The sequence below is a fragment of the Taeniopygia guttata genome, chromosome 30, assembly GCF_048771995.1.
Source record: "Taeniopygia guttata chromosome 30, bTaeGut7.mat, whole genome shotgun sequence".
NCBI classification, from domain to species: domain Eukaryota; kingdom Metazoa; phylum Chordata; class Aves; order Passeriformes; family Estrildidae; genus Taeniopygia; species Taeniopygia guttata.
In genome coordinates this window covers 3,807,740-3,832,728 of record NC_133055.1, presented here as the reverse complement: position 1 = coordinate 3,832,728, position 24,989 = coordinate 3,807,740, and the positions used below count along the sequence as shown (strand labels likewise).

At 51.8% G+C, this 24,989-nt stretch overlaps 2 protein-coding genes and 1 pseudogene across 2 annotated transcripts; 1 reads left to right on the top strand and 2 right to left on the bottom strand.

Moving 5' to 3' along the window:
* The window catches only part of LOC140680880 (uncharacterized), a 122,312-nt pseudogene that overhangs the window by 37,982 nt on the left and 59,341 nt on the right, over positions 1–24,989 (top strand).
* LOC115492498 (uncharacterized) lies at positions 2,738–23,119 on the bottom strand. Its single transcript, XM_072919840.1, is given in 3 exon segments — positions 2,738–3,503; positions 21,969–22,689; positions 23,068–23,119. Coding segments are annotated over 3 exon segments (1,539 nt in total).
* Positions 10,811–11,743, bottom strand: LOC140680903 (olfactory receptor 14J1-like). Its single transcript, XM_072919806.1, has one exon. The coding sequence runs from the start codon at positions 11,741–11,743 to the stop codon at positions 10,811–10,813; it is 933 nt and encodes a 310-aa protein (XP_072775907.1).

Here is a 24,989-nt window from a genome sequence, read left to right as displayed (position 1 = left end):
AGGGGGCGCTCCGGCCGGGCTCGGCAGCGCGGGGCCATGGCGGCTTTGTCCGAAGGGGGAAGGGCTGGAGAGAGGCTTTGCTTCACAAACCCCGGGGCAGCCGGCTCCGGTGCCCCAGCAGGACTCTCAGAAAGCAGTCAGCTCGGTGCCCCAGCAGGACTGGCAAAAAGCAGTCAGCTGGGCTGGCAGGATGTCTCGGCAGGCAGGGGGTGAGGGGCTCCAAGCAGGGCAGGGAGAGCCCAGCTCAGGATCCTGGACACCAGAGCAGACAGGGATAGGTCTCTCTTTTGGTGGGGCAGGTGTAAATAAGGTCCCAGTTTAGTGGCTGTTCTCACGAGCAGAGGCTCATCCCAGGACAGAAGAAACAGCTCTGGCCCGGGCTGTGGCAGCAGCAGTGGAAACTCCCATCTCCAAGAGCAGCAGCTCCTCCCAAAATAAGGGATCAGCCGATAAACATCAGCCAATGATAAGGAACAAACAGAAAGGAAAAACCCAACCCCCAACACTGGTTTATAATTCCTAATGCTAAGGGAGAATTGTATAAAGTTTTAATTCCACCTTTATAATTGTTTACATACGAGCTCTTGAAATGTCAGGGGTAGGGATTGGAACCTGCTGCTCCAAGGTTCCTCTCACAAAAAGAGGCTTAGAAAGGCTGGCGGTCCTTGGAGATATTTGGGGATCTATAGGAGCTATTGGGGTTCCTTTCTGTGCCTCCTGACCTGACAGGAGCTTCTCTAATAAACTTTGCCTAAAGCTCCCAGTCTGCCTATGACAGGAGCCCCTGTGAGTGCCTGTGACATCCCGGCTCTTTGGCAGCCTGGGGACACTTAGAAAGTCCCTATGAAACCCCTCTGAGGGCCTGTCAAAATATCTGAACCTTAATATGCAAACTGTCGGCTCTTAACTGAAAGGTTGGTGGTCCAAGCCCAGCCAGGGATGCCATTTATGTCAGAATCTGTGGTATTTAAATGATCCCAAAATTGCAGAAATTCGCTGTCTTTGAGCCCCTCTGCCAAAGAAGAAGCCATAATTCATCTGTGCTGGTTTTCAAGGTTGTTTATTCTTGCTTATCTATAACATGTTCTGTCTGACCTGCAGTAGGCCTTTCTTGCGGGGCAGCGGGCAGGGCTCTGCCCCTCAGTGGGAAGTTACAAACATTATATACCAGAAACTACCTGTGCTATATTTACAATAATGTGCCAATACCTACCACCTCTGTTGAACAATGTGTCCCCAGCCTAAACCAGCAGAAAAATGCCAACACTACAGTGAAACATGAAAGGCATGAAGAAGATTAAAAAGGACAGGACACACACGATTTCCTCCATCTTGCCTCCTTTGAACCCCTTATCTAGAATCCTAAAATTCTACTTTTGCACCTGTGTCACACTAATTGTTACTCATATCAAACACTCAGAGTGTGTAATTCATCCTGTAAGATTGAAAACACTTTTCCATGGACAGAGATCACAGACAGTGTCTCTTAGGGCTCTGTACAGGGGGGTTCCTGACCCCCTTGCCAGGGTCCCAGACCTGCCAGGGCAGCCAGAGAGATGCCCTGGATTACCACAGCAAACCTCATCAGGACCCATTGCTATAGTCAGTTTCCATGGCAACCATCACCAGCCCCCTGTTGCTATGGTCAGTTTCCATGGCAACCTTCCCCAGCCCCTGTTGCTATGGTCAGTCCCTGGGCAGCTCCATGGAGACCCCATGCCAGGGGTGGTTGCCATGGACACCAGCTCAGGCCTGCAGCCAGAGCCCGTTTCCATGGCAACCATTGGCACTCCCATCCCCAGGGTCATGGGATCCCAGAACCACAGAAGTGGCTGAGCTGGGAGGGACCCATCAGGATCCTCGAGTCCAGCTGCTGGCCCTGCACAGGACACCCCAACACTGCCAGCCTGGGCCTGGCAGCGCTGTCCAAATGCTGCTGGAGCTCAGAGAGCCCTGGAGCTGTGGCCCTTCCCTGGGGAGCCTGGGCAGTGCCCCAGCAGCCTCTGGGCACAAACCTTTCCCTGAGATCCAACCTAAGCCTGCCCCGACTCAGCTGCAGCCGCTCCCTCCACTCCTGTCCCTGGGCACCAGAGTGAAGAGGTTCCCTCAGCCCCAGCCAGGGACCCGCTCCCAAGGCTGCTGCCATGGCCACCAGGGCTGGCACCAGCTGGGATGCTCGGTTTCCACTGGCCGGGATTCAGGAATGGGATTTCCCAGTTTCCTGCTCTCACTAAAACCGCGCTGGCTCTCGTTGCCCTCCCACCTTCCACTGAAGGAAAAAAATGGAAAGATCCCAGGCTGGGATAAGAACAATTTACTGGGAACAGCAACGAGATGAGGAACAAGCAGGACTAGAAAAAAATTGACAACAGAAGGGATAAGAAAAACTATTTACAGGGGAAATTACATCACCATCAATTGTACCTTCCTGGCCACACGTCTCCTCCTGCCTGGAAAGGACACCCTTCTCAGAGAGAGAGAGAGAGAGAGTCCCTTTCCTGCCCCTGGCAATGACCTGAGGTGGGAGTGAATGTAGTGACAGGGCCATGGCCAGACCCTCTTCAATCCCACATAAGGTCATTGGCAGGGGCAGGAGAAGGTACAGGTGTCTTCCCAGCATGGGTCACAGGTAACAGGGATCACCAGGGCTCTTCCCAATGTGGGTTCTTCAATGGGGGGTTAAGCTGGAGCGGTGCACGAAGCTTCTCCTGCAGTTGGGGCACTCACAGGGCTTCCCTCACGGGTGGCTCCATTGGTGTCTGGTCAAGTGAGAGCTCCGGGTGAAGCTCTTCCCACACTGGGGACACTCGTAGGGCCTCTCCCCAGTGTGGATGCGCCTGTGCCTGATGAGGTTGAAGTTTTGCTTGAAGCCCTTCCCACAGTCAGAGCAGAGGAAGGGCCTCTCCTCGGTGTGGACCCGCTCATGCAGGAGGAGATTTGAGCTGCTCTGAAACCTCTTCCCACATGTGGGGCACATGTAGGGCCTCTCCCCAGTGTGGATGCGCCGGTGCCTTACAAGGGTGGAGTTGCGCTTGAAGCCCTTCCCACAGTCAGAGCAGAGGAAGGGCCTCTCCTCGGTGTGAATCCGCTCATGCAGGAAGAGTTTTGAGCTGCTGTGAAACCTCTTCCCACATGTGGGGCACATGTAGGGCCTCTCCCCAGTGTGGATGCGCCGGTGGGTGGCAAGGGTGGAGTTGCGCTTGAAGCCCTTCCCGCAGTCAGGGCAGCGGAAGGGCCTCTCATCCGTGTGAATCTGCTGGTGTACAAGGAGAGCAGAGCTTCTGTGAAACCTCCTCTGACACTCAGGACACTCGTAGGGCCTCTCCCCAGTGTGGAACCTCTGGTGGATGATGAGGTGGGAGCTGCAGCTGAAGCCCTTCCCACACTCCCCACACTCGTAGGGCCATTCCCCAGTGTGGATCATCTGATGTCGTTTCAGATTGTTGCTCCGCCTGAAGCTCTTCCCACACTCCAAGCACTTGTGGGGCTTCTCCCCATCGTGAAGCTTCTCAGGGACCACCAGCTCCGAGCTCTGGCTGAAGCTCTGCCCACCTTCCTGACCCAGAGTGGGCCTTTCCTCCTCAGAGCACCCTGGGCTGGGTTTGCAGCCCCTCCTCCTGTGGGATCTCCGGGGCTTTTCCTCCCCGTTGGATTCTTGTTCTGTGGAGTTGCTCAAATCGGCCTCTTCCATGAGGTTGTGCTGCAGGGATTTGTCCTTCCTGGTCTCCATCATCAGCTCCTGCTCTGGGGTAGGAAGGACAAGGAGAGGATGGGATTTGCCTCCGTGCCACAAGGAAGGGTAAGGAGATCCCCCCAGTGCATCCCCGGCAGGAGAGCGTCGGCAGCGGGGCTGTCCTGCAGCCGGGGGCCAGGCTGGGCTGGGAGATGGAGCAGGAGAGAGGGGGAAAGGGGCACTGACTTCCTCCTCACCTGCCTCGGTGTCCCAGGGCTCCTTCCTCTTCCTCACAGCCTTCTCCTCCATCTGGCAAAGGGCTGGGGATGGGAAATTCTGTTTTGGGAGGAAAACAAGGGATCAGCACAGTCAGTATTGTCCTGGTTGGAAGGCAAACCAGGGCGAGAATCTAAGCCAGAATCACAATTGAGTAAGAAAATTAAGATCAAGGCAACGATACAGAAACACTGGCTTAATCGGACAGAGTCAGGATATAACCTGACACCCCGTTGGTCAGGGTGGTGGTAGCAGTCTGATGAAATGGTGGCTGCAGTCCGGCTGGAGTGATGAACGTGATTCTGTCAAAGCAGGGATCCTGTAGAAGGGTCTGGTCTTCCTCTGAAGGTCCAGTGGTGGTTATGGAGCTCTTGTCCTCTGGGAATGCAGTAGGCAAGGTGGTCGTGGTGTTGCAAGGGTGAGATTATATCCAGGCAGGAATGCTTGGTTCCTCCCCCTGGGCGGAGCATCCCACAATGGGATGATGTAATTTTATCAGCCCTGCAGTGACACTCAATGGCCCATTAACAGAAGATGGCCCCTGGAGGGCGTTATCAGGGCTGAGCCATGGAAGAGATAAAGAACACTGCCCCACCTGTTGATAACAGTTTATGGAGATGGTGACTGAAAACACTTTTGGTTACATCTGACACTGTAACCTGAAACAGTGAGGCAATCCCTGCTCGGGGTGGGGGGTGAACACCACCCCCCTTACCCAAACTGGCTCAGGTGTAAAACCCCCACCCTGGGAAGGCCACGCACACAGGGGACAATGTCACACTTGCCTCACCCCAGGGGAAATCTCTATCCCTGTCACTCCCTTACTTTCTCTCAATTTTATCTTTCTTTCCATGTCTCTCTCTACCTCACATTTACTGTTCAATAAAATCCACCTTGGATTTGGTCTCGTTAGCACCTTAAATGGGGCAGAGGCATCTCTCTAACAATTTTATTTAACAGATTGAGACATTATTTCGGCACAGTGAGTTTAGGGCACTGCTGTCTGACCCCAAGTGCCTTTGACAACAGCATGGGTCCCTCCTCTGAGGAGCTTGTGGCTCTTTCTGGAGGAACTCTTGGAAACTTGGATGCAGCTTCCTCAGAGCAACTTTTGGGAGAATTTTAAGGAAAATGGCTGTTGTGGATGGCCAGTGTAAAGAAAGTATTTTCTTGTCCTTCCCTGAAAAGTTTGTTAAAATAATTGGAGGAAAGGGAACAAATGATACCAGCGAGACTGACAAGGATCATTCACCACACAGTGAGGAACACAAGGCTAATTAAATCCTACAGGAAGCCCAGCTCAAGTAGCTAAATTCTGAAGTAACTCCTGAATTCACAGGCTTGGGGGCTTTTCCAAATATGAGAATCATTATTTTCTTTGTCCCTGTCACCTTTGTGACAGCTACACAGACCTTTCCCTTCCTTTTAATAATCTGTATCAGGCCAAATTTCCATGTTTCTTTTTTGGAACCTGCCAGCATCTGAGTTGGAGCTGTGCTGGAACTGATGAAATTTGGACTTGCCACAGAATTGCTTCTGTTGTTGGTTTATTAATGTTTGGGATTTGTTTGTGTTTCCATCACAAGTGACTTGTGGGAAGAGCAAATCTTCCTCAAGGCATTTTCTGTAGGGTTAAGTTTGATTTCTGCGAGTTTGTTTTGTCCAGTGCTCAGGGGATGCTCAAGGGCTATCTGGTTTTGTTTGGCCCTAATTTTCTTTTGATTTGTCTTTATCACTTAAAAACACCTGAAAAATGACTAAAAAGAGTATTGACCAGGGATGTCAGAAGTCCCACCATTTAACAGGTATTTGAGGTGGAATTTATGGTTTGGGAACATATTCTGGAGGATTTGTGGGTTCTTGGGGGATATCTGGTAGTATTCTCCATATCTTTGCACTCCAAAAGCCAAGGTGGATTGCTCTGTCACTTCAAAATGACTCAATCCCACTTTAAGACCCTTAATCTTACCCCAAAATGGCTCAATCCCACCTCAAAAATGGCTGGTTCCCACCTCAGTCCCATGCCAAAATTACTCAGTTCCACAGCCTCTAGGGTGAGATAGGGTTGGGAGGCGACTGGGAGAAGTGAGATTTAAATTTGAGGTTGTGGGGTCAGGATTGTATGGGGCTGGGTGGGTGTGATTTATTTTGATAACTAATAAAACTATCAGAATTATTGATTTCTGTCCCATTAATTTTCTGTCAGTTCTGGTTTGCTTGTCAGAGTGCCACCTTCTCAGCTGATTTTGTTTGTGACCTCCTGCCCCAGACTGAAAAGCAAGATGTGTTCTATTTCCCATCTGTTTGGCAGTTGTCCTGTGTTAAGTGGGCAGTTTTTCCTTATCTCTTCCACAATCAGTCCCCCCTCAGGGGAGATATCTGCTGATAATGGGCTACTGAATGTCACTGCATGACTGATAAGGACTGTAACAGCCCATTGTGAGATGCTCTGCCCAGAGGGTGGAGCCAAGCATTCCAACCTGCATCTAATCTTGAGATTCTGGCCCTCCAACACAGCTTTTTCTGGGCTGGATTTCTCAGAGGAACAGCTGCCTCTTCCTCTTCAGAAGAAGACACCCTTTTCTACAGGATCACTTCTCCAACAGAACCATTACCTGACACTCCAGTAGGACTGCAGCCACCATTCCAATGGGACTGCGGCCAACACCCTGTCCAACAGAGTGTCAGGTTGTATTCTGGCTCTCTCAGTGTTGTTTTGGTTCACTGCATTGTTCATATTTTCATTTTCTTTCCTAATAAAGAGCTGTTATTCCTGCTCCCATATTTTTACCTGAGAGCCCCCCTTAATTTCAAATTTATAACAATTCAGAAAGAGAGTTTACATTTTTCCATTTCAGGAGAGGCCCCTGCCTTCCTTAGGAGACACCAGTCTCTCCAAACCAAAACACCTCCTTTCTCTCCTGCCTTCCTTTGCCTGCTCTGTTTCTCTGCCAGTGTCTCCCTTGACCCAGGGCAGCTCCCACCAACGACCCTGTCCTGATTTAATTCCCAATCCATGAGCTACGACAACCATGGGTGAAGTTATGAAGGCTGGCAGTGAAATGTCCCTGTAGGATCCTGCTCCACTTGGCTGTTGGCTCTTCCATAAGAGCTTTTCCTTCAAGGGCAGGAACATTTTTCCTGGCTGGGAACTGGAATTCCAGCCCCTGGGAGTGTGTGTCATGGATCCCAGAGGAGCATTCCCGAGGCTCCCAGGGTGCTGCTCCTGCCGTGCCTCCCAAGGAGCTGTGCAGGGCAGGGGACAAGGTGCAGCAGCTGTGTTGGTTCTGCAGTGCCACAACAGCCCCTGGTTCCAGGAGTTTCCGCACTGCCAACAGCCGTTCCTGGGTTCCATGATGCCCTGCTGTGTCCCCATGGATATTTGGTGGCATGAAGTTCTTCAGTGTCACTATGGCCACCTCGCTCCATGAGCTTCCGCAGTGTCCAAATGGCCTCCTTGGATGGGCAGTGTCACCATGGACCATTGGCTCCATGCAGCCCCGCTGGGTCACCATGGACTCCTTGGTTCCATGAGGTTCTGGGGGTGTCTCCATGGTCTCCTTGGATCCACAGTGTCACAATGGACCACTGGATCCATGTGGCCCTGCTGTGTCACCATGGCCCCTTGGTTCCATGGGACCCCAGGGTCACAATTGTCTCCTTGCTTCCACGTCACCCCCTCAGTGCCAAAATGACCCCTTCCTTCCATGGGGGACACAAAAGATTTATGGAAACATTGAGTAAATCCTGCTTAACACACCTGGGAACACCTGTTTGCATTCCAGAGGGAGGTTAAAGGTGAGGATGGCACCAGCAGCTTCCATCTGCAACAGAGATCCAGGGAAAGGAGTGGGACAGAGATTTCAACTGGGAGACTCAGAGAATTCTGCTTCCAGAGATCATTTCTGGTCACACTGTTCCTTGTAGAAAGGTGACACCATTCCAGGCAGCCTGTACTGAGCAGGTGGCTCCTGAGTGGGGCTTGTTGTTTAGGAAACCTGCTCAGGCTTTTCCATTCTTTCTTTCCCAAGAGGAAAACTTCTCCTGGGCCTGTGTGCAGGCAGAGCCCTGAGGAGAGCAGGAGGAATGCGGTGCAATGGGCTGGGACATGGAGCTGCAGAGCTCAGGGACAAGGTTCTGCTGCAGGACACAGGGATGTCAGTGCCAGGTGGGTGATGTCAGACATGGTGAGGCTGGGGGTGAGGAGCAGCTTGTCCAAACAGGGTCAGCCCTCAGGGGACTCATTCTTGTACATGCCCAGACCTCCTAAGGAGAACTTCAGTGTCAAGATCATGTGGGGAATGCTTCTATCAGCTCTTCTCTGAACTGGAAAATAAGAGAATACTCACTTGATTAAAGAAAAAATGTCATGAGGTGCACTTGGAAATCTTCCTCCTTACAAGAACTCCAAACTGACTCCAATCAGGTGCACAAGCCCTGGAGACTTGCAGACGATTGAATGAAGACAAAGCGCCCCTAAGGGCTTCCTTTTCTTTAATGATCCCCATGGAGGATTTGGGGTGAAGTCCAGAACCCTCAGGCACTGAGAGAAGGCTGAAGAAGCTGCTCAAGGAGTCAGGAGCAAAACTCCAAGTCCCTTGGGCCCCACTGAGGGCAGGGACAGCCAAAGGCTCCCCAGGGACTGGTGAGAGCAGATCCTTGAGGCCAGGATTGCAGGGAGCCAAAGGCTCAGAGCAGGGAACTGCAATGCTGAGCAAGGCCTGGGCTGGCTGGGGGAAGCAGAAAGGCCAAGCCCTGAGCCCAGCCTGGCACAGCAGGGCCTGTCCCTCACGGGTGGCTCGGGGCTGTTTGTGGGGCAGGGGGATGTGAGGGGCAGCAAGGACAAATGTCACAAACCTGTGTGACACTCCAGATCCTCATGGAACCAAGGGGCCAGGGTGACACTGTGCTGCCTCATGGAATCAATAAAGACCATTGTGAACTCGGTGACCCCAAGGAAGCAAGGGTCCATGGTGACCTTGTGCAGCCGCAGTGTCACAGAGGAGCTGCTGTGACACAGCGAGGGCACACGGAGCCCAGGGGCCATTGTGACACATCAGGGCTCTGTGGAACCACGAAGCCATTGTGACACTGCAAGGCCTCATGGAAGCACGGGGCCACTGTGACACTGCAGAAGCAAGGGGAACATTGTGACACTCCAGGGCCTGATGGAACCGAGGAGACCATTGTGACACTGTGGGGTCCCATGGAACCAAGGGAACATGGAACAGGTCTGGCTGGCTGGGCCTCCTGGGGACCACCTGACAGGTCTGGCTGACCTTGGCATGTCGAGGGATACTTCTCATCTGCCCCTGAAGGACTGGGGATCTGGGCTTTCCTTCCCATGGGAGAGAACTGTCCTTCTCCTCCAGGGGCCTATGGCCAAAAGTGGGATTCCTTCTGCAAATTTTCTTAACTGCAAAGATTTTTTCCAGATTAAATCTGCCAGGAGAGACAGCTCTCGCAGGCTTGGCCACTCGGGGGCCACCTCTCATCTTCCTTTCAAACACTGGAACCATGTGCTTTTCTTTCTTATCGGAAAAAACTATCCATCTCGACCAGGCACCCATGGCCAAAATTGGGGATCTGCCTTCAGAATTCCCTATATCCAAGGATAGCTCCCAGACAGAAGCTGCCAGGACTGACAGAGGCCATTGTGACACTGCGGGGCCTCATGTAACCGAGGGGTTTCACCATTGTGACACTGCGGAACCAAGTAGAGCATTGGGAGAGTCCAGGGCCCAGGGGAACCAAGGGGCCGTTCTGACACTGCGGGGCCTCATGGAACCAAGGGGACATTGTGACACTGCAGGACCTTGTGTAACCAAGGGGCCACTGTGACACTCTGGGGCCTCCAGGAATCTGGAAGGCCGTTGTGACTCTGTGGGGCCTCGTGGAAACAAGGAATCCATTGTGACACTGAGGGGACTTGTGGAACCACAGAGAGCATTGTGATAGTGTGGGACCTCGTGTGACTATGGGGCCTTTGTGACACCCTGGGGCCCCATGGAACCGAGGGGCCACTGTGAAACTGCGGCACCAATGAGAACATTGTGACACTGTGAAGCCCCATGGAACCAAGGAGTCCATTGTCACATTTTGGGGCCCCATGGAACCAAGGAGACCAGTGTGACAGTGCAGGGCCTGGTGCAACCAAAGGGACATTGTGACACTGAAGGGACACATGGAACCAAGGACATCTTTGTAGATGACACCAAGCTGGATGTGGGTGTTGATCTGCTGGAGGGTAGGAGGGCTCTGCACAGGGCCTTGGAAACTCTGGATCCAGGGCCCAAACCCAACAAGGTGAGGTTTAATAAGTCCAAGTGCCAGTTCTGTCACTTTGGCCACAACAACCCCTGCAGCGCTACAGGCTGGGGACAGAGGGGCTGGACAGCAGCCAGGCAGAAAGGGACCTGCAGGGACCAATGGACAGCAGGGTGGACATGAGCCAGCCGTGTGCCCAGGTGGCCAAGAAGGCCAATGGCTCCTGGCCTGGATCAGGAATGGTGTGGCCAGCAGGAGCAGAGCTGCTGTGTCAGCCCTGATCTGCCCCAGCTCTGCACACAGAAATTGCTGCTGCAGCTCCAGAGAAGGCAACAAAAGGGCATCTCTGCAGAAAACTGCGCTGGGAGATCGTTTAGTTCCTTTAAAGCCACCGAGAGTGCAGCCCCTCATTGACACATTCTGTGGGCACAGGGAAGGTGGAGGGAAACCAAATGAGAAATGGCACAAGGAATGACATTTCTTTGTGGAAAACATAAAAATGCCAAACAAAGAACAAGAACCTCCAAAGGAAACCAACAAGAAGTATCAAAAATTACTTTTATTACAAGTGATTTGCAGAAATTTGCCAGCAGTTCAATGTTTCTGAAACCATCCAATCATCAGTCTCCACACTGCAGCCTTCAGCTCCTGGTTCCTCAGGCTGTAGATGAGGGGGTTCAGGGCTGGAGGCACCACCGAGTACAGAACTGACAGGGCCAGATCCAGGGATGGGGAGGACATCGACGGGGGCTTCAGGTGAGCAAATACTACAGTTGTGAGGAACAGAGAGACCACAGCCAGGTGAGGGAGGCAGGTGGAAAAGGCTTTGTGCCGTCTCTGCTCAGAGGGGATCCTCAGCACAGCCCTGAAGATCTGCACATAGGAGAAAACAATGAACACAAAACAACCAAGTCCTAAACAGGCAGTAACTGCAATGAGCCCAAGTTCCCTGAGATAGGATTTGGAGCAAGAGAGCTTGAGGATCTGGGGGATTTCACAGAAGAACTGGTCCACGGCATTGCCATGGCACAGGGGCAGGGAAAATGTATTGGCCGTGAGCATGAGAGCATTGAGAAAGCCACTGGCCCAGGCAGCTGCTGCCATGTGGGCACAAGCTCTGCTGCCCAGGAGGGTCCCGTAGTGCAGGGGTTTGCAGATGGACACGTAGCGGTCATAGCACATGATGGTCAGGAGGAAATACTCTGCTGACATGAAGAACATAAAGAAAAAGAGCTGAGCAGCACATCCTGTGTAGGAGATGTTCCTGGTGTCCCAGAGGGAATTGTGCATGGCTTTGGGGACAGTGGTGCAGATGGAGCCCAGGTCGCTGAGGGCCAGGTTGAGCAGGAAGAAGAACATGGGCGTGTGCAGGTGGTGGCCGCAGGCTACGGCGCTGATGATGAGGCCGTTGCCCAGGAGGGCAGCCAGGGAGATGCCCAGGAAGAGGCAGAAGTGCAGGAGCTGCAGCTGCCGCGTGTCTGCCAGTGCCAGCAGGAGGAAGTGGCTGATGGAGCTGCTGTTGGACATTTGCTGTGGCTGCACATGGGCACCTGGTCATGGAGAAAGGACAGTGACAAGTCAGAAGTGGCTGCTTGGAGCCAAACCTGGGCCATTCCCTGCAGCCTGTCCTGCTGGGACTCACCCACCCTTGTTCCTGCTCTGGGAAAACCTTCACCCAGGTCCCTGCCTGAGCTCCAGTTGTGCTGGCTGAGTGTGCCAGGAGCAGCCAGGCCTGTGTGTGGGGGCTCTCGAGGAGCCATCCCTGCCTCGCTGCCTTGGGTTTGTGACCATGTGGCAGAGGAACAAGGCTGGATATTCAGGATTTGTCAGGGAAATAATTCCTATTGCAGGAAGGCTTGGTACCATCTGCACTCACACTTCTAAGGGAAATAGATGGCAGGAGTTGGTTTTAGGAATTGTTTTCCTACCCACACATCATTGCTGGCTGTCTGAGGTCAGAAATCCCCAGCATTCCTGCTGCACTCAGAGTTTGCCAATGAGAGATGTGAGAGGCAAAGGATTCCCTGTGGCTGAGGGCAGGTGAGGGGCTGGATGGGCTTGTTCCCCCAGCACTGCTCTGCTCAGCCCCCTCTGCTTCCCTGAGCATCTCCCTGGGCCTGGACATCCCCTCCTGAGAGGTGCCTTGTCCCTGCCAGCGCTCACAGAGCCCATCCCACCCTGTGTGCCCTCGGCCCGGCCCTACAGAAACCTGCCTGTGTGCAGGGCCCTGGCTGGGGCAGGCTCTGTGTGCAGCTGGGCAAGGGCAGCTCAGGAGAGCCCTGCTGGGCCCTGCAGAGGTGATGCTGCTGCTGTCTAGGGCTGAGGAGTGGCTGAAGGCCCTTTGGGAGGCTCCCAGCAGAGAGACTGACCACCCAAAGTCACAGTTCTGGAGTCTCTGTAAATGTTCAAACATTCCTTTGATGATCCCGTGTGTCCCTTTCAACTCAGAATGTTCTGTGATTCTGGGATTACAATTCCTGTTCTGCTTCTCTCATCTCCCTGTTGCCTATAATCAAAAGAGAAAAAAAAAGAACCCTTGCAACAGTGTTCGAAAAGTAAAGTCAAAACCAGACCTTTATTGGAAGCTCCCAGGTGTCCCAGTGGGGATGAGGCACACCCAGCCCCTGATTTCAACAGTTCATTAAGATTGATTAATTAGGATATTTAACAGGAACATCCTATAGGAGATTCAGTTGCCCCAACTACACACCCCCGGCTCAACCCATTGGAGTAGGTCCAAAGACTTCTTTGCCCAGATTTTGTTATCCCTGCTCACATTCAAAAATGAAAATGTTCTTCTTGTAGGTCCTCTTCCTTATAATAAGACTATATAGTATTAAAGGAATGTATTTAGACAGTCAGCTTATTGTTCTAAAATCTAAGATAAAGGTAAGGAAGCATACTAGAGGTAATTAAGGATTATAACTATATTAACTATATAATAGTAGTTTAAAATAGTTGAGAGTTTAATAGAGTTAGGTAAGATTATAATTTTATAACTATATCATAATAATTTACAGAACTGCGACTATATGAAAAATATATGAAAAGCAAAACCCTTTTTGTCGTCACCCCAAACTTCCCACAGTGCTCCAAGCAGGAAATTGAAAACACTCTCAGGAAAGGTGCTCAACTGTACAGCAATCCCAGGCTTACCTTCTTTGGGAAGTGCCCTCCGGAGCTGTGCCCAGGCTGGTCTGGAGCTGGGAGCAGCCCTGCCCCACCCAGCCCCTCTCAGCAGCAGCACCTGCCCTGCTCAGGGTGGCTCCTTCCCCCCACAGCTCCTGGCCAGCGCTGGGAGCAGCTCCAGGGCCGGCTGAGAGCTGTCCCTGGCAGGCAGCAGAGTCCTGGCCCAGCACAGCGCCCTGGGCTGCAGGACCCTGCTCTGCAGGACAGCCCTGGGCACCCCTGGCTGCTCTGCACAGGAGATGAGCAGAGAATGCACTCACAGGGTCTGTGGGCATTGGGATGTTCCAGCTTTAGGAGATCACTCCAGGAGCTGCAGCTGCATTGTCCTGCAGCCAGAGGTTCCTGTGCCAAGGGCTGGCAGTGATTCTGCCCCAGGCACTTCTCAGCCCCTTCCCAGCCCTGACTGATTGAAGCTCTCTGTGCCTCTGTGCTGTGCCCGGGCTGGCTGCAGGCAGTGCCCCAGCCCTGCTGGGCTGGGAGAAGAGCTGCTCAGCAAGAGAAATGTGCTTTTGAAGCTCTGCTTGGTTACCAGGATCACCCTCTGTGCCAGGAGCCCGGCCCAGCTCAGCAGCACAGACACAGCACAAGGACTTTAATGACCCTCTGGGGCTTTGTGCTCAGGTCCTGAACATCAGGCCCTGAGAGGGAGCTGCAGAAACCTCTCCAGAACTCCAAGTCAGAATCCAGCTCCAAAGTTTCTTGGACTTTTAATGGGTCCCACTGAGGGACACGACTGAGAAAGTGTCCCCAGGCCCCAGGCAGAGCAGAGAACTGGAGGCGCTGATGACAGGTGGGGACAAAGAGAAGCCCAGTCTTGGTGTCCTGGGGCACAGCAGGGTCTGTGCCACCAAGGGCTGTGAGGAGACACCTTGTCCTGAGGCCCTGGGGCCTCCTGGCACAGCCCCAGCCAGGCTGGGCACTGTCAGCCCCTGGTCCTGCCCTCAGCATCCCCCCCTAGCCCACATCCCAGTGGCCTCAGGGATCTGCTGGAAGGAGTCTCTGGGGAGCTGAGGTCAGGAAGAATGGCCCTGGGGGCTCCTTCATGCTCCCAGGGACTGAAAGTTCTTCAAAGGACTTTGGCTTTTGCTTTTGCCTTGGAGTGTCTGAGAGCTTTGTTCAATCCTGGCCTCCAATTATCTGCTGTAATTAGTCCCTGGAGAGACTTTGTCGATAACAACACTCAGTGGGGCCCATTAATGCTTCAAGGTACTTCAGTTCTTTTAAGGTACTTGGTGTTTCTCTTTTGATCCAGACTCTGAGAGGTTTGTGCAATCATGGCCCCAATTATCTGCTTTAACGAGTCCCTTGAGAGCTTTGTGCTGACACCCAGTGGAGTTCATTAATACTTTGAGATACTCAACTTTTTTCAAGTACTTTGGATTTTCTTTTCCACACTGAGAGGTTTTTGTGCTGTTTTGAGTCTCTGAGAGGTTTTTGTGCCATCCTGGTCTCCAGTTCTCTCCTCCAAAGAGTCCATAAGGAGCCTTTGTTGGGGATGGACCTCAGTGGGACCCATGAATGCATTGAGACATTTTGGGTTTTTGCTCTTGATTTTAACTCCTGGAAAGGTTTGTGCAATCTCCTCTCAGGCCCTGATGTTCCAGGGCTCAGCTCCAAATGCACCACGGGGCTCATTAGGATCAAGCAAGTCCTAACAAACCATGGCTCTGCCTTGATTTCCCTCTGCTCTCGTGCAGTTCATCAGGAAGTTTCTGTAGTGGTTTTGGTTCATCAATTTGACATTCCTTGGGCAATGCATCAATTAGTGTGGTGGGTTTAGTGATGTCTAATTACCAGCGCACACAAAATAATATACTTACTCATTTCCTGCTGTGAGGTAGGATAAGGAGAAAGGGAAAGTGGGATCAAAAGTTTAAAACAGCATAAAGAAAAGTTTATTAGTAGTAACTAAACGAAAGGGTAATAAGAATCAGGACAAAACTTTCAGAACACTCTTCTTCTCGCCACAACTTTTTCTTCCTTATTGACAACGTAAGGAGACAAAACCTAAAATTTTCAGTCAGTTTACCACCTCTAGAATAGTCCTTCTTCACTTCACTTAGGGAGAGGAGTCAATCTTTTTCTTGCTATGGAGTCTTCTCCATAAGGAAACAGTTCTCTTGTGGCTCTCAAGTTCCATGAATAGCAACCACTTGGAAAAAGTGAAATAGTGAAATCCCTGCCATTTTTTCACAGCTTTTCCCGCAGCTGTGTTTAAGGGCCATGTCAGCTTATGGGGTATTAGTTTAAAGATGAGTTGTTCAAGACCAGAGGTTCTCTTCAACTGCTTCTGAAATCATCTCTTGGAACAGAGGTCTTCTTCTCTCCCTGCGGGCACAGGGTCTCATCACTCTGCTCTCTTACTCTGTTCAAACTTCTCATGGGATCTCAGCTACTTCAACATTTGCTTACTTTTACATGGAGGCCTTCGCTGAAACAAGTCATCTCCCCATACTTTTCAATGCTTTATAGGGAAAAAGAGAGTCTGATGTATCAATGACATCCTTCTCCATAGCTTTAGCAGAGGATTTCAACCCCAAGATCAAGGCATCTCCTCATCCCTCCCATCTGGGACTCAACTTCCTCTTCACTGACCTCGGTGTCTTCATGTTGCTCCTCTGTGTGCCTGCCCTGTGTCCTTTTCTCTCACTGGAGGGAGGATGGCAGCACTGCCAGAGTCAATATCTGCCCGGGGCTGCAGATGGTTCCATGAGCCCCTCTGGGCTTGGAGGCCAATTCTAATTTTGGCCATGGTTCCTGGACATGAAGACCAGTTCTTTTCCATAGGAATGAAGGAACAGAGCCCCACTGTTTTAGGGGCAAATGAGAGGTCACCACCAGAGGACAAGGCCAGCCAGAGCTGCCAGATTCTGTTCTTAGAGATACCCTTGCATATAGGAAATTTTTTAGGCAGAGTGTCAGTTGTGGCAAGGGGCATCAGAAAAGACAGACGGTTCTTTTCCATACAAAGGAGAGCACTGAGCCCCATTGCTCCAGGAGCTGATGAGAAGCAGGCGTTGACATCCCAAGATCAGCCAGACCTGTCAGGTGGCCCCTGGCAGGCCAAGCCACCCAGACCTATTCCATGTTCCCTCGCTTCCATGGGGCCCCACAGTGTCCCAATGGTCCCTTGCTTCCAGGAGGCCCTGAGGTGTCACAATGCCCCCTTGGTGACACCAGGCCCTGAAGGGTCGGAATGGTCTCCATGGTTCCATCAGGCCCCACAGAGTCATAATGGTCTCTGGGTCCATGAAGCCCCGCAGTGTCACCATGGCCCCTTGATTCCATGGGCTCCAGTGGTGCCACAATGATCCCCTTGGTTCCATGAGGTGCCCACAGTGTCACAGGGATCTCCATGGGAAGGAAAGAACCGAGCCCCAGTGTGGCAGGGGCAGCCACCAGAGGCCAAGGCCAGCCAGGCTTGATGGTACTGGCAGATTTTGTCTGGGAGCAACTGCTGGATATAGGGAATTTTAGAGGTGGAATCCCAATTTCAGACATGGACACCTGGAGTTGAATGATGGGTTTTTTTTCCCAAAGGAAGGAAAGCACAGAACACCGGTGTTTGAGGGGCAGATGAAAGGCTGCCATCAGAGGTCTATGCCAGCCAGACCTCTTTGCCCTGGAAGCTTTTGTCTGAAAGCAACCCTTGGATATAGGGAATCTGGGAGATGGAACCCCAATTTTGGCCATTTCTGTGTAGATAAGAAGGAGAGTTCTTTTCCATAGGAAGGAAAGCACAGAGACCATGTGTTTCAAAGGCAGAAGAAGAAAGAGGTGGCTCCTGGGAGGCTCAGCCAACCAGACCTGTTCTTCCTGGCATGTTTTGTAATGGAGGAATTTTTGGATATATGGAATTTGGGAGGAGGAATCTCAACTTTGACCACGGTCACCTTGAGAAGGACAACTATTTACATTGGAAGGAAAGCACCAAGCCTCAGTGTTTCAAAAGCAGATGAGATGCATCTCTCAAGAGGCCAAGGGCACCCAGACCTGTCTGTCCTGGCAGCTTTCACTTGGGAGCAATCCTTGGATGTACGGAGTTTTGGAGGAGGAATCCCAGTTTTGGCCATGGAACCCTGGAGGAGAAGGACAGTTCTCTCCCATGGGAAGGAAAGCCCAGAGCCCCAGGGCTTCAGGGGCAGATGAGAAGCAGCCCTTGACATGCCAAGGTCAGCTGGACCTGTCAGGTGGTCCCCAGGAGGCCCAGCCAGCCAGACCTGTTCCATGTTCCATGGGACCCCACAGTGTCACAATGGTCTCCTTGGTTCCATCAGGCCCTGGAGTGTCACAATGTTCCCCTTGATTCTGCAGTGTCACAATGGCCCCGTGCTTCCATGAGGCCTTGCAATGTCACAATGGCTTCGTGGTTCCACAGAGCCCTGATGTGTCACAATGGCCCCTGGGCTCCGTGTGCCCTCGCTGTGTCACAGCGGCTCCTCTGTGACACTGCGGCTGCACAAGGTCACCATGGACCCTTGCTTCCTTGGGGTCTTTGAGTTTCACATTGGTCTCCTTGATTCCATGAGGCAGCACAGTGTCACCCTGGCCCCTTGGTTCCATGAGGTTCCGTAGTGTCACCGTGGTGTCCTTGGACCCACATTGTCACAAGTGACCTGTGGTAATCACATATCCTCTGAGCAGAGAGAGAGATCTCCCAGGATTTTCCTGGGAAGCTGTGAGAAGCTGTGAAAAAGCTCAGAGAAAAGAATGAGAAACAATTCTTATCTTCACTTGCTGCACCTGTTGTTGTGCACATGTGGAATGTGTTATGGAGATTTGTTTACCAAAGGGTGATTTCTAAATTGGCCAATGGTGATGGTGTTTGGATTTCAATTAACCAGTCTGGTCTGTCTGTATCGGACTGTCTGCAAGAGCGATGAGTGTTTCTTAGCAGTATAGTATAGGATAATGTAATAAAACGATTGATTGGCCTTCTGGAATCATGGAGTCAGTGCTAATTATTACAGGCTGGGGATGCCCTGCTACGATAGTTATCTAAGTCAATCTTCCCTTACCTCTGAATGCTGAACAGAATAGGCTTAACAGGCATAGCAGGAACACCAACCACTGTAGACCCTAAGAGCTGGCTGAGGAGTTGGGAGAAAACTTCCCCTGGTGTCATTTCCTCATGGTAGGTACCATTATTAAAGTAATTCCAAACACATACAGTTAGTGTGTGGTAGCCTCAAATCCATGTGCCCACCGACCAGAGGAAATTAAAAATCCATAAATTCCTCACCATATTAACCCATCAAACAAATTAATTATCAGCCATATTAGCCATAGTTATAGGATGGGAAAAATGTAGCCACAACCATGTGCCACCCAAACCAGGGTAAGCTAGACCACATGGTGACACCTAACAAGGTTTCTATATCCAGTGCAACAAAAAAAATTATGTTACTCAATAATTTTATTCTTATTTCACCCTATTTCTCTCAATGCCCTCAGGCTGCACATCGGGTGCCAAAACTGTCTTGGTTTACAAGACAGGTGTCTGCTAGGGAAGGCAGCAAAAAGCCTCCTGTGGAATGGAGAATGTAAACCCCCTCCCTCCAAATTATTAGAATCATGAAATCAAGGGGCTCTCAGGCAGGCAAAGATATGGGAATAGGAATGTCAGCTCTTTCCTAGTGTGTATAACAAAGCAAACAAGCAGCAGCAGCTGCGGCACGAACAGCAAACAGAGCAGAGCCCAGTCCCGGCCTTTGGGCCGTGGCGCTTTCCCTGCGGTGCAGTTCCGGGCACAGCCAGCAGGGGCGCTGTGGCTCCCGGGGGCAGGGCAGGTGCGCTGACCCCCACGCGGCTGCAGGGGGCGCTCCGGCCGGGCTCGGCAGCGCGGGGCCATGGCGGCTTTGTCCGAAGGGGGAAGGGCTGGAGAGAGGCTTTGCTTCACAAACCCCGGGGCAGCCGGCTCCGCTGCCCCAGCAGGACTCTCAGAAAGCAGTCAGCTCGGTGCCCCAGCAGGACTGGCAAAAAGCAGTCAGCTGGGCTGGCAGGATGTCTCGGCAGGCAGGGGGTGAGGGGCTCCAAGCAGGGCAGGGAGAGCCCAGCTCAGGATCCTGGGCACCAGAGCAGACAGGGATAGGTCTCTCTTTTAGTGGGGCAGGTGTAAATAAGGTCCCAGTTTAGTGGCTGTTCTCACGAGCAGAGGCTCATCCCAGGACAGAAGAAACAGCTCTGGCCCGGGCTGTGGCAGCAGCAGTGGAAACTCCCATCTCCAAGAGCAGCAGCTCCTCCCAAAATAAGGGATCAGCCGATAAACATCAGCCAATGATAAGGAACAAACAGAAAGGAAAAACCCAACCCCCAACACTGGTTTATAATTCCTAATGCTAAGGGAGAATTGTATAAAGTTTTAATTCCACCTTTGTAATTGTTTACATACGAGCTCTTGAAATGTCAGGGGTAGGGATTGGAACCTGCTGCTCCAAGGTTCCTCTCACAAAAAGAGGCTTAGAAAGGCTGGCGGTCCTTGGAGATATTTGGGGATCTGTAGGGGCTATTGGGGGTCCTTTCTGTGCCTCCTGACCTGACAGCAGCTTCTCTAATAAACTTTGGCTAAAGCTCCCAGTCTGCCCATGACAGGAGCCCCTGTGAGTGCCTGTGACATCCTGGCTCTTTGGCAGACTGGGGACACTTAGAAAGTCCCCATGAAACCCCTCTGAGGGCCTGTCAAAATATCTGAACCTTAATATGCAAACTGTCGGCTCTTAACTGAAAGGTTGGTGGTTCGAGCCCACCCAGGGATGCCATTTATGTCAGAATCTGTGGTATTTAAATGATCCCAAAATTGCAGAAATTTGCTGTCTTTGAGCCCCGCTGCCAAAGAAGACGCCATAATTAATCTGTGCTGGTTTTCAAGGTTGTTTATTCTTGCTTATCTATAACATGTTCTGTCTGACCTGCAGTAGGCCTTTCTTGCGGGACAACATGCAGGGCTCTGCCCCTCAGTGGGAAGTTACAAACATTATATACCAGAAACTACCTGTGCTATATTTACAATAATGTGCCAATACCTATCACCTGTGTTGAACAATATGTCCCCAGTCTAAACCAACAGAAAAATGCCAACACTGCAGTGATACATGGAAGGCATGAAGAAGACGAAAAAGGACAGGACACACACGATTTCCTCCATCTTGCCTCCTTTGAACCCCTTACCTAGAATCCTAAAATTCTACTTTTGCACCCGTGTCACACTAATTATTACTCATATCAAACACTCAGAGTGTGTAATTCATCCTGTAAGATTGAAAACTCTTTTCCATGGACAGAGATCACAGACAGTGTCTCTTAGGGCTCTGTACAGGGGGGTTCCTGACCCCCTTGCCAGGGTCCCAGACCTGCCAGGGCAGCCAGAGGGATGCCCTGGATTACCACAGCAAACCTCATCAGGACCCATTGCTATGGTCAGTTTCCATGGCAACCAGCACCAGCCCCTGTTCCTATGGTCAGTTTCCATGGCAACCTTCCCCAGCCCCTGTTGCTATGGTCAGTCCCTGGGCAGCTCCATGGAGACCCCATGCCAGGGGTGGTTGCCATGGACACCAGCTCAGGCCTGCAGCCAGAGCCCGTTTCCATGGCAACCATTGGCACTCCCATCCCCAGGGTCATGGGATCCCAGAACCACAGAAGTGGCTGAGCTGGGAGGGACCCATCAGGATCCTCGAGTCCAACTGCTGGCCCTGCACAGGACACCCCAACACTGCCAGCCTGGGCCTGGCAGCGCTGTCCAAATGCTGCTGGAGCTCAGAGAGCCCTGGAGCTGTGGCCCTTCCCTGGGGAGCCTGGGCAGTGCCCCAGCAGCCTCTGGGCAAAAACCTTTCCCTGAGATCCAACCTAAGCCTGCCCCGACTCAGCTGCAGCCGCTCCCTCCACTCCTGTCCCTGGGCACCAGAGTGAAGAGGTTCCCTCAGCCCCAGCCAGGGACCCGCTCCCAAGGCTGCTGCCATGGCCACCAGGGCTGGCACCAGCTGGGATGCTCAGTTTCCACAGGCCGGGATTCAGGAATGGGATTTCCCAGTTTCCTGCTCTCGCTAAAACCCCGCTGGTGCTCGTTGCCCTCCCACCTTCCACTGAAGGAAAAAAATGGAAAGATCCCAGGCTGGGATAAGAACAATTTACTGGGAACAGCAACAAGATAAGGAACAAACAGGAATAGAAAAACTATTGACAACAGAAGGGATAAGAAAAAGTATTTACAGGGGAGATTACATCACCATCAATTGTATCTTCCTGGCCACGCATCTCCTCCTGCCTGAAAAGGACACCCTTCTCAGAGAGAGAGAGAGAGTCCCTTTCCTGCCCCTGGCAATGACCTGAGGTGGGAGTGAATGTAGTGACAGGGCCATAGCCAGACCCTCATGTTCTTCAATCCCACATAAGGTCATTGGCAGGGGCAGGAGAAGGTACAGGTATCTTCCCAGCATGGATCACAGGGAACAGGGATCACCAGGGCTCTTCCCAATGTGGGTTCTTCAATGCGGGGATTAAGCTGGAGTGGTGCACAAAGGTCCTCCTGCAGTTGGGGCACTCACAGGGCTTCCCTCACCAGTGGCTCTGTTGGTGTCGGGTCAAGTGAGAGCTCTGGGTGAAGCTCTTCCCACACTGGGGACACTCGTAGGGCCTCTCCCCAGTGTGGATGCGCCGGTGCCTGATGAGGTGGGAGTTTTGCTTGAAGCCCTTCCCACAGTCAGAGCAGAGGAAGGGCCTCTCCTCGGTGTGGACCCGCTCATGCAGGAGGAGACTTGAGCTGCTCTGAAACCTCTTCCCACATGTGGGGCACATGTAGGGCCTCTTCCCAGTGTGGATGCGCCGGTGGGTGACGAGGGTGGAGTTGTGCTTGAAGCCCTTCCCGCAGTCAGGGCAGCGGAAGGGCCTCTCATCCGTGTGAATCCACTGATGTTCAAGGAGATGGGAGCTGGTGTGAAACCTCTTCTGACACTCAGGACACTCGTAGGGCCTCTCCCCAGTGTGGAACCTCTGGTGGATGATGAGGTCGAAGCTGCAGCTGAAGCCCTTCCCACACTCCCCACACTCGTAGGGCCATTCCCCAGTGTGGATGCATAGGTGGGCTACAGGGGCAGAGCTGCAGCTGAAGCCCTTCCCACACTCCCCACACTTTTAGGGCCATTCACCAGTGTGGATCATCTGATGTCGTTTCAGACTGTTGCTATGCCTGAAGCTCTTCCCACACTCCAAGCACTTGTGGGGCTTCTCCCCATCGTGAAGCTTCTCAGATACCACCAGGTCTGAGCTCTGGCTGAAGCTCTGCCCACCTTCCTGACCCAGAGTGGGCCTTTCCTCCTCAGAGCACCCTGGGCTGGGTTTGCAGCCCCTCCTTGTGTGGGATCTCCGGGGCTTTCCCTCCCTGTTGGATTCCCGCACTGTGGAGTTGCTCAAATCGGCCTCTTCCATGAGGTTGTGCTGCAGAGATTTGTCCTTCCTGGTCTCCATCCTCAGCTCCTGCTCTGGGGTAGGAAGGACAAGGAGAGGATGGGATTTGCCTCCGTGCCACAAGGAACGGTAAGGAGATCCCCCCAGTGCATCCCCATCACGACAGCGTCGGAAGCGGGGCTGTCCTGCAGCCAGGGGCCAGGCTGGGCCGGGAGATGGAGCAGGAGAGAGGGGGAAAGGGGCACTGACTTCCTCCTCACCTGCCTGGATGTCCCAGGGCGCCTTCCTCTTCCTCACAGCCTCCTCCTCCATTTCGTGAAGATTTGGGTATGGGAAATTCTGTTTTGGGAGGAAAACAAGGGATGAGCACAGTGAGTTTTGTACTGGTTGGAAGGCAAACCAGGGGGAGAGTCTAAGCCAGAATGACAATTGAGTAAGAAAATTAAGATCAAGGCAATGATACAGAAACACTGGTTTAAACTCACAGAGTCAGGATATAACCTGGCACCCCGATGGTCAGGGTGGTGGTAGCAGTCTGATGAAATGGTGGCTGCAGTCCGGCTGGAGTGATGAACGTGATTCTGTCAAAGCGGTGCTCCTGTAGAAGGGTCTGGTCTTCCTCTGAAGGTCCAGTGGTGGTTATGGAGCTCTTGTCCTCTGGGAATCCAGTAGGCAAGGTGGTCATGGTGTTGCATGGGTGAGATTATATCCAGGTAGGAATGCTTGGTTCCTCCCCCTGGGCGGAGCATCCCACAATGGGATGATGTAATTTTATCAGCCCTGCAGTGACACTCAATGGCCCATTAACAGAAGATGGCCCCTGGAGGGCGTTATCAGGGCTGAGCCATGGAAGAGATAAAGAACACTGCCCCACCTGTTGATAACAGTTTATGGAGATGGTGACTGAAAACACTTTTGGTTACATCTGACACTGTAACCTGAAACAGTGAGGCACTCCCTGCTCAGGGTAGGGGGTGAACACCACCCCCCTTACCCAAACTGGCTCAGGTGTAAAACCCCCACCCTGGGAAGGCCACGCACACAGGGGACAATGTCACACTTGCCCTGTCCCAGGGGAGATCTCTGTCCCTGTCACTCCCTTGCTCTCGCCCCTTTTCTCTTTCTTTCTGTCTCTCTCCCTCACTTTTACTGTTCAATAAAATCCACTTAAATTTGGTGACCTTTGCACCTTAATTGGGGCAGAGGCATCTCTCTAACAATTTTATTAACCAGATTGCAACATTATTTTGTACTGTGAGATCAGAGCTCTGTTGTCTGACCCCAAGTGCCTTTTTGAAAACAGCCTGGTTCCCTCCTATGAGGAGGTTCTGCCTCTTTCTGGAGGAACTCTTGGAAACTTGGATGCAGCTTCCTCTGAGAACTTTTGGGAGAACTTATGAGGAAAATGGCTGTTGTGGGTGGCCAGTGTAAAGAAAATATATTCCTGTCCTTCCCTGAAAAGTTCGTTAAAGTCACTGGAGGAAAGGGAGCAAATCATACCAATGAAACTGACCAGGATCAGTCACCCCAAGGTGAGGAACACAAGGCTACTAAAGTCCTACAAGAAGCCCAGCTCAAGTAGCTAAACTCCCGAATAATTAGTGAATTCGCAGGCTTGGGGGCTTTTCCAAATATGAGAATCATTATTTTCTTCGTTCCCGTCACCTTTGTGACAGCTACACAGACCTTTCCCTTCCTTTTAATAATCTGTATTGGGCCAAATTTCCATGTCTCTTTTTTGGAACCTGCCAGCATCTGAGTTGGAGCTGTGCTGGAAGTGATGGAATTTGGAATTGCCACAGAATTTCTTCTGCTGCTGGTTTATTAATGTTTGGGATTTGTTTGTGTTTCCATCACAAGTGACTTGTGGGAAGAGCAAATCTTCCTCAAGGCATTTTATGTAGGGTTAAGTTTAATTTCTGCTGAGTTTGTTTTGTCTTGTGCCCAGGGGATGCTCAGGGGCTCTCTGGTTTTGGTTTGGTCCTAATTTTCTTCTGATTTGTCTTTATCACTTAAAAACACCTGAAAAATGACTAAAAATAGTATTGATCAGAGATGTCAAAAGTCCCACCATTTAAGCGGTATCTGAGATAGGATTTATGGTTTGGGAACGTATTCTCGAGGATTTGTGGGTTCTTGGGGGATATCTGGTAGTATTCTCCATATGTTTGCACTCCAAAAG

Bases quoted from the DNA above. Each gene is read 5' to 3' on its own strand.
- LOC140680903 (XM_072919806.1), bottom strand. From the start codon at position 11,743: ATGTCCAACAGCAGCTCCATCAGCCACTTCCTCCTGCTGGCACTGGCA.